General features: G+C 36.7%; 1 protein-coding gene across 1 annotated transcript in view; it reads right to left on the bottom strand.

Moving 5' to 3' along the window:
• Positions 1 to 405: 405 nt before the first annotated feature.
• The window catches only part of LRRC7 (leucine rich repeat containing 7), a 470,136-nt gene continuing 455,426 nt past the window's right edge, over positions 406 to 15,115 (bottom strand). Inside the window, exon 27 of the mRNA XM_036494635.2 lies at positions 406 to 935. Within this exon, the coding sequence (XP_036350528.2) occupies positions 828 to 935 (108 nt within the window). The 3' untranslated portion in view covers positions 406 to 827. The remainder of the gene's footprint in view (positions 936 to 15,115) is intronic.

Genomic DNA, 15,115 nt, shown 5'->3' with positions numbered 1-15,115 from the left:
CATCGCTCACTGCTTGAATTTGTGGTGAAAAAGTTATCTACAGTGACCTCTAGTTTGTGTGTTAACTCTGAATGGATTGTAATTATCTAAAGGCTTTGAACAAATTATGTTGTCCTATTTTTATTCAGGTCCCAGAGATAAATGGCAAATTTATGAAATATTTCACTCTGTATTATGAGAATTTAGCAAATGAATATGGAACCAAATATAAACACTTTATACCATATGTACAGTTACTCTCATAAGGCATTATCATGTAATTTTTATTGAAAAAGATTCAATATAGTAAAGTCTTAGTTTAAGATATATTTTCTTTCTCAATCCGAGATGTTTCATTTATGAAAATATTGTTTTTCTCTATATTCTTTTTGTATATATGCCAACATATACCTTGTGCTAGAAATATTTTATGGGAATTACATTTTTTTATATCTGTAGTTTCTATATAAAGGCATATACAACTTTGAGGCAGTGTTTCTGATGGAGAGCAGAATTCATTAAGAGCTTGTATGTGCTTCCGTGCTCCGAAATCATATGAAAAACACTTTCAGAAGAAACTTACTTGGTAAAAAACAAAAACCAAACAAAAACAAAACTGCACCAATGCACAGCCATAGGCTGACAATTAAAACTAATACATAACCACATGAACATCATATTTATAGAGCTAACATTTTTAAGGATGATCAGTGCTAACATATAGTATTATACATTTGGCACTAACGTTTGCCATTGGTCCAGCAATTGGCAAAATTTGATTCTATGTATAAATTTATTTTTGAACATTAGTTCTGGCTAGACATATCTTCACTATTTATAAAAAATATTTAGACAGTAAGCTCACGTTGAATAACTAGGTCTACTGTGTTCTGGAAACTCTTCAGTAGTAATACAGCTTTTTCATGTTCCATATGTACAAAACTGTGTCCATTTGCCTGGAAATACACAAAGAAGAGGGGAATTATTGCAAGCGGCTTAACATTGTATTAACTTTGCCCTAATGATTAGATTCAAGAAAGCATGGAGCAGCAAGTTGTCTGTTTTCAAAATTCATAATACAATTGCCACTACAAAAGTAACCGATTCCATCCTGATTCAATCCCATTTATTAATTCAATGAATACTTACCAAATACCCACAATGTCCTTGTCACTGTGCAATTCATAAAGGCATAGTGATGAATGAGAGGTAGCTAAACTTTGGTGTAGTTGTTCAGTTCTGTTGTTTTGAATGGTTTTTGCAGCCTTTCTGAGATAGTTTGGAAGTCCGCATGTGACTATCGCTTTTGTGTTGTACATCACATACACTCTTAGCATGGTCAACATTTCAATCATATTATTTAGAGCTGTGTACCTGAAGTAGAATTTAATCTTATCTTGACTTATGATAAAGTTTTCTGTGATTTTTTAAATAAATAATTTTTGAAGTTTAAATGCATTCCATTTTGCTAAAAATGTTTTTAGTTACCGCATTTCTAAATGAAATTATATTTATTATCTGTATTGAAAGTTTAACATAAGCCAGTATACCTAAACAATCTGTCCATTGCTCAGGGGAAAAATGCACTGGAAGTAGTACAAGAGAGTACACTTTTTTTAAAAAAAAGATTTATTCATTTTATTACAGCCAGATATACACAGAGGAGGAGAGACAGAGAGGAACATCTTCCGTCCGATGATTCACTCCCCAAGTGAGCCGCAACGGGCCGATGCGCGCCGATCCGATGCAGGGAACCTGGAACCTCTTCCGGGTCTCCCACGCGGGTGCAGTGTCCCAAAGCACTGGGCCGTCCTCGACTGCTTTCCCAGGCCACAAGCAGGGAGCTGGATGGGAAGTGGAGCTGCCGGGATTAGAACCGGCACCCATATGGGATCCCGGGGCTTTCAAGGCGAGGACTTTAGCCACTAGGCCATGCCGCCGGGCCCAAGAGAGTACACTTTTTGTCTTACAGTTTAGAATCATCAGTATAAGTAATTGAATTTCATTGTAAACATAATTATCCCCAGGTTACAATTTTGTGATCCCAATCAGCTGTCATTTCACATTGATGTCACAGAACTGCTACATTTTCTGCTTTTTGGCACTCACAGTTCTACAGTTTATCTACCTCTAATGATGGATTGTCTGGATTGGAATTAGTAAGATAGAAAAAGAGGGTTTACTAAGCCAAAATAAAACACAACGTTATTAAAAGTTGGTGAGAATAAACCTTTGCAACTCTGGGACTGGCAGTTATATGACTGCGATCATTGCAGTCTGGAACTCAGTTGACTGGGAAAACAAAAGTAACCGACAGATTGGAAAAGTGCAGATGATATAGCCAGTTAGTTGGTTTTTCCAATTTTGAATGGAGCAATACATATTTCATATACACATTGCCTTTGTTCTGTACTTTAAAATATGGTTTAAAAATATTTCTAACCTCAAGAGACCTGTTAAATAACCTTTACTAGGACCTGAGAATAGCTTGAAATTGTCAGAGAAGGATCTGGAATGTTACTTTGGGGAAGTTTATCTGAGATTATGCGTGAATATGTCAGGTCTTGGGACAGGGCTTGGCATATGGTAAACAATCAATCACTGTGAGTTACTGTTAATATTGCTCACTCACTTTCATGAATTTGAGAAATGCAATTTTCACTAAGCCACAGAAATTAAAAAAAAAAGTCAGAGGAAGGAAAAATTTTCCTCATTCAACTAACCCATAGTTTTTGAAAGATGAAAATGTGAGGATCAGAGAGAGTACATGAAACACCTAAGATCACACAGTTACGGGAACGTGATAATTTATGTCACAGTTGTCAGCTGTCTAACTCTTGACACAGCCTGTTCTTCTGGAAGTTGTGAACTCTTAATGAATGTTTTGAGCTTTTAAGTGACAATGCTGTTTAGTAGTAATTGAGCTATTTCTTAATGTGCAGCATTATATTAATCCTGTTGCCAGCGGAAGGCAATGACAGAGGGAATCAGAAATGGGGGTAGGATGGAAAGAGAAAATAAAATCCCAGTCCTGGAGAAACTTCTTTGATCTTTGAGATGGAAGAGTGCTACAAATTTATGCTGTTTGTTAATATGACGAATTTGAGTATCTGCTTACATCTTGTGTAGTTCAGACAGGAAATCAAACTATTACGCATTTTGTAGGGCTATTGCTGTAAAAATAAATACCAAAAGAATCATGACATTCCAACTAGTAAGGTTTTGTGGTTGTTTTCTGTTTATGAAGAGAGAAAGCTGAAAAAAAAATAAAAAAAAAAAAGGACTGAGTCTGAAGTGGGCAGGATCAGGCTGGACTGCAACAACCATTGGTTCTGGTGGAAGACAGGGCTGGAAACAGAACTGACCCAGCAACTGCAACGATCAGCATGTGCATAAGCTGATTGGGGCGACAGATGGTGCCGGGCCCTATATTGGCAAGCACACACAAGAATCAGGTCCGGGATCACCTGAGATGAAGTTTATTTGGAGATCCCTCCAACTGAATTGCTGACCTCAGAACCCCAACCATGAAGAGACTATGTCAGCCAGTGGATTCTGAATAGATTTCATCGTGCTTGGTACGGCGAGATTGGCAGCAATTCAGAACTATTGAACTATCGAAACTGCTTGAGTAGGACCCTCGAAGCGTGCCTCACATTGGGGATCTGGGATGGGTGGGAGGCTGGGTGGAGCTTCTCCCTTTGTTTCTCCCTTGACCCCGGAAAAAAATGATGATATTAGTGTGGATACAATGGTCTTGCCTACTTTCCTGTAGCCCTTGACCCTTTGTACCCTGATTAACTATGTAAGATTATAAAATAAATAAATAAATAAAAAAGTAAAGAAAACAATAAAGAAGAAAAGCTGGACTTCGTACTATTAATTGCAGAGTATAAATCCAATGATGTTTTGAAAACTAAATGTTCATAATTTATACTTATGCATGATATTATAAATATGTATAAAATATAAATGTAAAAGAGGGCTTGAGGAATTAATGCTAAATCAATGAAAATTTAAAATACTGCCACAATTGACTACATTTATGTTTTACATAAAACACTCATAGGTTCAATAATGTGTGTACAGAAAAAATTGCAATTTAATAAAAATGAGAAGCAAATGGGTGGCTTACTAAGTTGAAGTCAAGAAACAATTTGATGAAGGACAAAATATTCTGAAACTTTTATGCTTAAAGAATGGATAATTAGTGAACTTGGGTTCTGGATTTTCTCTTTTTCTTTTGGGATTTATCTTTCACTTCCTTTTGACAAATGTTTTGTTAAGTGAATACATTATGGCCATTTCTACTGCAGAAACTTTCCACACCATACTGTAATTTTCCTAGGAATTCTGCTGTTTTTCTTATCCAAAGCTTAAAAAAATGGCCATGGAGAAAGCTTGGCCACAGAGTTGGTATAACAACCAATTAAGAATAATAGCAAAGGTCTTTGTAGATCCCCAAAAGAGAAACGAAACTAGAGAAGTGGTGGCATTGAAACATTTAACATGTATTTTTTATTTTGGTGTATCTCCCATTTTGCATCAGTACAACTATTGGTGTAAGGAACAAACCAAACACACAGCAATTAAATTAGAGTTATAAGGGCAAGGTTTCATGGTCTTATAAGAAGTAGTAGAAACTTTATATAATCTTAATTATACTTCACATTCATTACTTTGAATTAGTTCCTACCTTAGAATTTTAATTAGAGTACTCTTACTAAATATTGGGTCATATATATATATATATATATATATATATACATATATATATAGTTGAATATGTTGCATAATCTATATTTAATCTATGACAAGTCACTTAAAATACTTTCCTATAAACAATGTGAACCATAGACCTTCAGTACTTGGGTATTGTTTTGTTAAACAGATACATTTTGGATGCTTACTGAGACCATCCAAACCTGCTGAAATCTTGGCCACACATTCAAGTAGGTGGCACAAGAATTGCCCGGCCATTTCTTAACTGGTTAAAACACCACCAATAGGGGACCTTTTACCTGTGGGTCCCATCCAACAAGGAGAGGTCAGGGACTGCTTAAAACCCCAGGATCCTTCCTCAAACCTTTGGTGTCTCGCCCTCTCTCCTTTCACCAGGCACCCCCCCTCCAGCTCTCTCCTGGGAGGTGCTTTCCCTGTCTCTCCTCATTCTGTGTTCACCTGGTCACTTTGCAAACAAAACTTCTCTGTCTGCAATTGATTCCTGGCTTTTTAAATGTCTATATTAAGCTGAGGAAATAACCTACCATGCTTTTCTGTTAACACTTACATTGCAGAAATTCTCCAGATGATGCTATAGTTCTCCTACAATTCTTACTATCTAAAACTAAGCACTAATGGCCAGCAGACAAAAAAAAAAAAAAAAATACTCAAAATCACAAGCTATCAGTAAAAGCAAATTAAAACTATGATAAAGTTTCACCTCATTCCAGTTAGAATGGCTGTAATCCAAAAATCCAGATAATAAATGCTGATGAGGACTGGGGAGAAAATGTGCCCTAACACGCTGTTGGTGTCAGTAAACTAGTACAAGAGCTAAAGAAGCAGTATGGTGATTCCTCCGAAATCTGAAAATAGATCTGCCGAATGATCCAACCATCCCACTCCTGAGAATTTACCAAACAAAATGAAATTAGCATACAATAATTTGTATACCTCTGTTTATTGCGGCTCAATTTATAGTAGCTAAGACATGAAATCAAATGTTTATCAACTGATGACTTGATTAAAACATGTGATAACTATACTGCATGGGATACTACTCAGCCACAGAACAAGAACGAAATCTTAGTCTTTTGCAACAAAATGGATACAACTAAAAACCATTGTGTTTAAGTGAAATAAGCTAGCCTCAGAAAGACAAATATTATGTTTTCTCTCAAATGTGACATTTGGTATAGAATACCAAAAAATGTATATGAATGAAATGTGATATGTTTATTGTTTCTAGCCCGTGTTTATATTCCAATTGAACTTTGTTCTTCCTACTTTTCACTTGTTGAAAATTATGGTTTCTAATGAATTAAGCTTGTGAATATAGAGTGAATTAAAATTATGTCTCTGCAAAGACTGATAGAGATGGGCCCGGCAAGATAGCGTAGCAGCTCAATTCCTCGCCTTGCATGTGCCAGGATCCCATATGGGCACCGGTTCTCATCCTGGCAGCTCCACTTCCCATCCTGCTTGTGGCTTGGGAAAGCAGTTGAGGATGGCCCAAAGCCTTGGGACCCTGCACCTGTGTGGGAGACCCAGAAGAAGCTCCTGGCTTTGGACTGGCTCAGCTCTAGCTGTTGCAGCTGCTTGGGGAGTGAACCATCAGACAGAAGATCTTCCTCTCTGTCTCTCCTCCTTTTTGTATATCTGCGTTTCCAATTAAAAAAAAAAGACTGATAGTGCAGAGAGAGAGAAAGGAATTGAGGCTGAGGAAAGTGAAGGAAGAGTCTTTGTCTTCTTGGAATTGTATTATGGGACGCATGCAATCTGTTCTCTTTATTTAACCAGGAAGGAGAACACCAAACCAAACAAAAATGCCCTTGGAGAAGCGTGGTCACAGAGTTAGTAGAATAATATACACCACTATTTAAAAATATAAGAGCATTTTGAGTCTTAATTGCTTTAACTGTAATATCAAAATCTTTCATAAAACAAAATCTTTCACAAAATTACACAAAAAATTTCTCTTTGCCTGAAGTGTGCATGTGTATTGTAGCACTTGAGAGCATCACGAATTTAAGCTCAAAACAGATGTGAAGTAAGAATGTACTCGAATGAAGACTTTGAAATTTATTTGTATAGAAACTTATAAACTTATTATTGTAATAATATAGAGAAAAATGGTTGTGGGGAGGGTAAATGAGGAGAGAGAAAGGGCAATCCCTGAGCCTGTTGGTCATGCAAAATAAAAATTAAAAAAATGAGAGAGACACAGGGACTGTCAAACATCAATTCTAAAAAAATTTACTTATCTGCTCTTATCTTATTTAAATGATTTGCGTATTCGTTTTTATTTTATTGGATGGCAGAGACTTGCACAGAAAGATCTTCCCTTTGCTGATGCACTCTTCAAATTTCCCTAACAGCAGATGCTGGGCCAGGTCAAAGCTAACCGCCAGGAACTGAATTACTGGCAAGGACTGAACTACTTCAGCCATCATCTACTCTAGTTTTGGGGTACACATTAGCAGGAGAGTAGATTCTGAAGCAGAGCTGGGACTTGAACTCAGGCATTGTCACATGGGATGTCAACACTCCAAGGGGGATCTGGACTGTCACATTAAATGCTTATTTTCTTTTTTATCAAACATCAGATAAACATCTCCAACAAATCAATTTTCTACCTTGATTTTCAAGTCATTTTCCCAATAAGTCATACTATTCCTTTTACTTTTTCTATGGAAAAAAAAATCCTGTAAAGTCAATCACTTATTTGTTGCCAGCTTGGTCTCCATTTTGGTGGATATCATGCTCTTAAAAAGCACACTGGAGGGATTCATTTTGCCAAATGTCTGGCAGTTACCTCTTGGATAGTACAGGTTCTCTTTCATTTTCTGCTCATTTAATCATGGGCAAGTCTACTTCCTGGGCTATATGTGTAAAGGGAGGACGTTAGTTACATTCTTCATTATACTGTTCACATTTTTTATTGCAACAATTTGTATGTAGTGGAGATTTGATGAGTATTTTCCAAATAAATCACCAAATAAATAAATAGAGAAACGAAATGACTATGATGCCTTCAGTAAAATTTGTCCAAAGAATCAACATTGGAAAGAGCGCAAGTAAGTTATGATATCCGTCAACAAACGGAAACTTTTCAGGGTTGTTATGTGGTTTTAATGACAATAATAAAACTACTTAATGTTATTTAAATATCAGCCAAACTATGAAGAACACAGTGAAGCTAATAAACTTGTTTTTACTGTTTTTTTATGTTTTAAGTAATACTTAAATAACTATTTTTTTGACTTGCAAAGGTTACTTTCAAAAATTCTGAATTAGTTGTGCTAGTTTATATATAACTAACAAAACATGATGATATGCAGTGTAACTTCAGCATATAAAACTATACACATTATGTAACTGTATTTTCATTGCCTTCTGATCAAGCTGTATATTTTAAGAAAATCTTGTCATGCAATGTATTGTATCATAATAAGCAATAATTATTCTGAACACCAAGAATTTCATGGTTGATTTCTCCCTTTACCCGAGAAAGTCTTTGGCAATTTTACTTTTCAACCAGTAAATGAGATACAAAATTGCATCGAATTCTTGTCACTGATGAAAATTATTTTAGTGAAATTTCAAATATATTGTGTTCATTTTAAAAAGTCCAGTGGTTAACTTGAAACATTTCTTTTTTTTTAACTTTTGGGAAGGAGGGTGGGGTAGAGTGAGGCACACACCAAAAACAAGGAGAAAGTTAGGTAGAGGCAGAGGGAGATTTAGAGAGATCTCATCAATTGGTTCATTGCCCAAAAGCCTTTAAGGCTAATTAGAAGCCAGGAGCCCAGAACTATATGACAGGAATCTTTTTGATTACCTCTCCTTTGCAGGGAATGTACTGGTTGGAAGCTGAAACCAGGAGTCAAAATCAATTAATGTAGAGTGCAGGCATCCTAACTGGTAGGCTAACGTTTGCTCCCTCAACACTTAATTTTACCCATAAAATTTTTTTCAAAAAAATTTTTTTTACCGTTTTTGAGGTGATATTTAAAAATTTATAAACAAAAATAAAATATAGTCTAACATTTCTACACTTGATCTTAGTCAAAAGGCAGAGAAGCGATACATAGTCTAACATTTCTTTAGAGAAGAAACCATGTCTATATACATTTATTTTAATGGCAAGTACTTAGGCTATTTTCTGCTGTCTTCCTATGCACATTAGCAGGAAGTTGGTTCAAAAGTGGAGCACCTGGGATTTGATTAGCATTCTAACAAGAAATACCAGCGTTACAAGTGGCTACTTGACTTGCTGTGTTATACTGCTAGCCTTATTGAACTTGTTCTTTACTTATGGTGAGGATTGTGATTCTCCACACTCTGAGAAAAAGTCAGGAGTCAATTAATTTGTTCGTATAACAAACATATCCCAAAATGTGCTCTTAGTAGTGCTATATGGCCAAATTTCCTGGAAAATATGTTTGTAAGACTTCTCAGAGTCCTTAGTTTCTTAGTACATTGTGAAATCCTGAAATGAGGCATAGAGTATGTGGTGGCTGTGAAACATACTTAACCACAACTTCTTTTTTCAGATTTCTTAAGGGATAATTCTGGGAAACATTGCGTACATAATGCCTGCTCTGCAAACAATTTAATGTGGTATGCCACAGTAATAGACTCTTTTTATTTTTATTATGTTATTTTGTAAAAGATGTATTTATTTACTTGGGAGTCAAAGATGGTGGCAGAAATAGAGTAGATTCTTTCATCCACTGGTTCACTCCCCAGTGATTGGTCTGGGAGACTGGAGTTTCTTCTGGATCTCTCACATGGGTGATGGGACCCAAGGCCTTTGAGCTATCCTGTGCTGCTGTCCCAGGAATTAGCAAGGACCTGGATTGGAAGTGGAACAGCTGGGACATGATCAGGTGCTCATATGGCATGCCAGTGTCAAGGGCAGAGAATCAGCCTGCCATGCTACTGTGCTTCTCCTGTTCCTGTATTTTAAAGAGATTATTTTCTCATACTGCCCTATGAAGCCATAGGCTATGCCTTTTTGCTTCTGACAATGTGTATGGGCCCAAAGTCTTTTGTCTTGATGGTCAAAAAGAATAAGTGAAAGACTCCAACTGCAAAACACATTTTAAGAGTAAATAACATGGCATTTAAAGCATGGACTTACTTATCTAAGTAAGATAATTCTGTTAACAGCTAAACATGCATCTACTGGTTACTAAAGGAGCACAAAACTTCATGTAGATAAGGAAGTTGTGAGCCACTGATTCAATGGTTCTATACAGATACAGCACCAAGTATGTGGTCCAAAGACCCAACTATCTACAAATGTGTCAATTCAATATCTAGAGAGTTTAATTTTACTTCTCAGTCTGATCCTTGAAAGCTGGATCCTCCCATCTCTCTCAATCCATAATTACCCGCTGTCCAACTTGATGAAAAACTATTTTTTTTGTGACTTTAATACATGAGCCTGGGATCTTCCTCTTTAATACACGGCAGTCCCCTCAAAAAGTGTTCCTTCTACCTATTTACCATCCTCTCCTCTTGGTTAAAGGAACTCTTGTTTCACTAGAGACAAACTCCCTTTTCTCCAGTTCCCACCATACTCAGTCTCCATACTCTGCACCCCTCCACTATCCATACTCTCCACTGATTCACCTACCCAATTCACCTGCTGACTTACTGGATAAGGCAAGGAGATAAAGGGCTAACACCTTGTATTTTTTTTTTCTGGTGAATGATCACCCACTCTATTTCCCAAGAAAACTTGTCATATATCAATCATTCAACTCATTAACATTATTCATAATATCTTTTTCTGAATTATGAATCAATTATTTGATTTCTAATGGTACATTCATGTTGTCTCCCAGGCTATGAGTTTTCTCAGGGCACACAGCTTCTGTTTCACCTGTTCTGGAGCTTCTAATGATATTCTCCTTATGGCATTAGTCAAGATAGAGGTGGCGTTGTTACTATCTTTCAGTATCTTTCTATCTCTCTAGATAATAAAATTCTAAAGCATCTAGTGAGGCTGGGAAGGGCCAGTTCTCCCAGCTTAGAGCTGTTTTCATGTGTCACACTGTAAGTCACTTGAATAAGCTCAATAATTATAGTCTGTTTTGCAAAAATGAAAAGTGAAATGACAGAAAAATCATAGGTGTGTATTTAATTAATATCATCCTAACTTAATGCACACATGTTCATGTAATTCAAATAGCATTCTGATAATCACAGCAGAATGAAAAATGGTAGGTAAGAAAAGTAGGAGTAAAACACACACAACATAAATATTATCTAGTAAATTAACGGCTAGGGGCAGATTTGGAGAAGGTGTATCTCTTACTATCTCAACTCCTTAATTGTCATCGGGGCTGGTGCCATGGTGCAGTGGAGTAAACCATGAGCTGCAGTGTTGGCCTCCCACATGGTACTGATTTGAATGTCTGTTCCACTTCTAATCTAGTTCCTTGCTAATATGCCTGAGAAAGCAATGGAAGATGGGTCAAGCTCCTGGACCAATGGAAGAAACTCCTGGATCCTGGATTCCGTCACCAGCCTGACCCAGCCCTGGCCATTGAGATCAGTTTGGTAGTGAACCAGCAGACGAAGAAATGACTATCTCCTCTCTCTCTCTCACTCTCTCCTCTCTTCTGTTACTCTATCAAATAAATAAATAAATAAATAAATAATTTTTTTTTGTTATAAGGAATGTTCAAACCCTTTCATTAAAAGCACAACATTATGCATGCTATTAATTTTTTTTAAGATTTATTTTATTTTTATTACAAAGTCAGATATACTGAGAGGAGGAGAGACAGAGAGGAAGTGGAGCTGCAGGGATTAGAACCAGCGGCCATATGGGATCAAGGCGAGGACCTTAGCCACTAGGCCACGCTGCCAAGCCCGCATGCTATTAATTTTTAAGACACATTACCAAATGAATCATGAATATTAAGTGAACACATTTGTTTTATCCTTAGAATAAAACTTCAACATTAAATTGTAGTTGGGATACAAGATTCATCTTTACAATGTAAAACAGGAGATTGGCTGAGGGCATCTGAGACCCTTTGCATAACAATGAGGTAGTCCATTGCAAGTTCTCAACTCCTTGGGAACTTTATTTTTATTTACTTATTTATTTATTTATATGGAGTTTTTAAAAATTAATTACATTGCATTATGTGACACAGTTTCATAGGCTCTGGGAGTCCCCCAATCCCTCTCCGTTCCCTCCCCCTATGGTGGAATCTTCCACCTTGTTGCAGTATTACAGTTCAAATTCAGTCAAGATTCTTTCTTTACAAACATATGCCATGCATAGAGTCCAGCATCTTATTGTCCAGATAAATTCAACGGTTTCTTGGGGAGACCATCTCTGGTCTGAATGCAGAGCTGGCAGAATATCATCCCAATCAATTAAAAGCCCCAACACAACAACAACAATTTACAACATTATGGAATTAATTGACATGGTATTGAGTAACCAATATGTTAAAAAAATGCAAGTTCTTAATCACATCCTGTGACTACTTCATTGACATTTCAATTTTAATTTATACACAGAACCGGCTGCTATAGGGTACTATTCAGCTGTCTCGTGACTATTTTCATTTTAGTATTCAGCAGTTTATAGTGTTGAAGCATACTTTTGCTGAACTTGACGAGTTTTAGGATAGTCTAAACTGGGTTATAACTCTAACAAGGCATATGTCAACAGTTGAGGTGCAGAACAGTTTTAGGAGGGGTGTGCAGAGAAATCTTCAATACCCTAGTGAGGAGTAACTAATCTTCGTGTCCTGCCTAGAAAGGTAAATGTGAATCCACGCTGACTGTTTCCTGTCTGATTCTAAGCTTTCCTTGTTGTTCTCTATCTATTTTAATTTTATTTGTTTGCTTTTTTTGCGGGGGGGGGGCCCTCCGGAGCGGCCCTGATGATCATTGCAAGAGAGGATGGGGATCCAAAGTTGGAACCTAAGTAAGGACCAGAAAAAGCTCCTCTCCCTAGTCCCAAAGGAAGTTTACTATTCTTCAGTTTCTGTGGACCGCATGGCATTCATTCACTTTATTCTTCCTTTTACCTTTCTTTTTTAAGATTTGTATTGTCATTAAGTTTTGTAAATAAATGCATTCCATTGAGAACACATAATATCGGTCTTCTAAGTATTAGGTCACTCAGTAAACTCTTTCCCTAGTTTTTTTTTAAAAATTCAGAATTAGTCATTCTAATTTCTTTCTTTAATAAGTAATTCATCACTTGCATTCTCTTTAATTAATATGAAAGAAATTATAAATACACTGATATATATAAGATTTATGTGCTTCTTTCTCCTATTTATAAAAAGTGGACTTTGACTTTATTGTGCCAGATACAAATCAGTTCTGTAGCAACAACAACTACAAAATTATCATTCTTGATCATCATTTATGGGTAGGAGAGACAGCTAGAAATCATAGAGTATACTTAGCTTTCACCTGTTTGGACTTACAACTCCTTCTTACTTTTTGTATTTGGAAACCATTCCTTTGGAAGCTTTGTTGTTGCTCTCAGGGATGAGAAATCTGAACCCTCACGTCCAACGGCTTTCTAGTACCCAGCAAACAGACATTAATTTCTTATTTTCCCATATTAAGAATAGGTACAGGTAGATGAGTTTAATAAATATAATGTTGCAATGGTGCATACATATCTATATATCTATATGTATCCATATCTATAGCTATACACACATTTATTTCTGAATGTAAGCAGAAGAGAAATGTTTCTTTTGCCACTTATGTAATGCATGAGGGAAATTCAGTCTTGTGTTAAGGTATGGAATGCTTCTCTACCTAGGCTAGCATTCTAATTCTAGAGTTAATTTGTTAATTAATAGGGTTCTGAGATTGACTAATTTCTTTGCAATCTAGTGCAGAGAAAGCTAACCAGCAGTTTCCTTTGCTAGTGAGCAGCATGTACTCAGAGTTACAGAATTCTGTTGTTTATTTATCCCTGGTTGCCTTTTCTATGATTAAAACTACTGAACAGAGTTTTGAGCAGACAGGGATTGCAAACATAGTATAAACTATAGTTTAATTTATAAATGACCAAGTTGGAAACTCAAAGGCATGATGGGAAAGCTAAAGATCAAAGAATTAGTTAGACTATCCAAAAACATAGTTTCCATAATAAAGTGGTAAAAATTTTCACCTTGTTTTGATAATCTAGCTCAAAATATCAATTGCTCTATTTGTTTTCTGTCTGTATGGAACAGATTCAGGTTGTTGGATACTTCTGCTGTCACAGTGCTGTGGGGTGTTGTGTTTCAACACTTGGGTAGCTAATCATATATGTTTTTGTTTAAATCAAGTAAATCTATTACCTTTATTTATTTTTTTAAAGTTTTATTTTATTTGTATTTGAAAGGCAAAGTTACAGAGAGAAGGACACACAATCACACACACACACACACACACACACACACACACACACACACACACACACATTTCCCATCTATGCACTACCCAAATGGCTTCAATGGTCAGAGCTGAGATGAACCAAAGCCAGGAGTTAGGAACTTCCACTGTGTCTACTACATGGGTTCAGGAGCCCAAAGACCTGGGTTCCTCAGTTGCTTTTCCAGGTCATAAGTAGGGAGTGGGATTGGAAGTGAATAGCTGGAACCTGGACTGGCACCCATACGGGATGCCAGTGTCAAGGTGGAAGATTAGCCTACTATGCCTGATAATGATTTTTTAAAAGATTCATTTTATTTTTATTATAAAGTCAGATATACAGAGAGGAGGAGAGACAGGAAGATCTTCCATCTGATAATTCACTCCCCAAGTGACTACAACAGCCAGAGCTGCACCAATCTGAACCCAGGAGCTAGAAACTTCTTGCAGGTCTCGCACACGGGTGCAGGGTCCCAAGGCTTTGGGCCATCCTAGACTGCTCTCCCAGGCCACAAGCAGGGAGCTGGATGGAAAGTGGAGCTGCTGGGATTAGAACCGGCACCCATATGGGTTCCAGTGTGTTCAAGGCGAGGACTTTAGCCGCTAGGCCACGGCGCCGGGCCCTGATAATGATTTTAATAGGTGCTTTACAACACTTCTGAGAGGAAAATGTGAAAGTGATCTTGCTAAACATGTGTATTGGGCTACACAGGTTATCTGTTTTACTGGAATTTTTTGAGAGAGTTCAGATTGTGGCACATAAAAATTCTCTCAGAGCTGAGTTGAGGGGCCTTTACATTCTTAGAATTGCTCTGGCATTGATGAACTAAATTTCCTTTCTCACATGTTCAGGCATCTCAGTGCCTGTAAATCTTCAATGTATTATGTTAAGCCACTTTATAATTGCTAGAAATAGCCAAATATCAGAAATTCAAGGTATCTTGTTTTTTTAAAACAGTGATAAGTTTCTATGATCAAGATTAAAATACTGAAT

The sequence above is a fragment of the Ochotona princeps genome, chromosome 2, assembly GCF_030435755.1.
Source record: "Ochotona princeps isolate mOchPri1 chromosome 2, mOchPri1.hap1, whole genome shotgun sequence".
Taxonomy (NCBI): domain Eukaryota; kingdom Metazoa; phylum Chordata; class Mammalia; order Lagomorpha; family Ochotonidae; genus Ochotona; species Ochotona princeps.
This window is presented reverse-complemented; position numbering and strand designations above follow the sequence as displayed.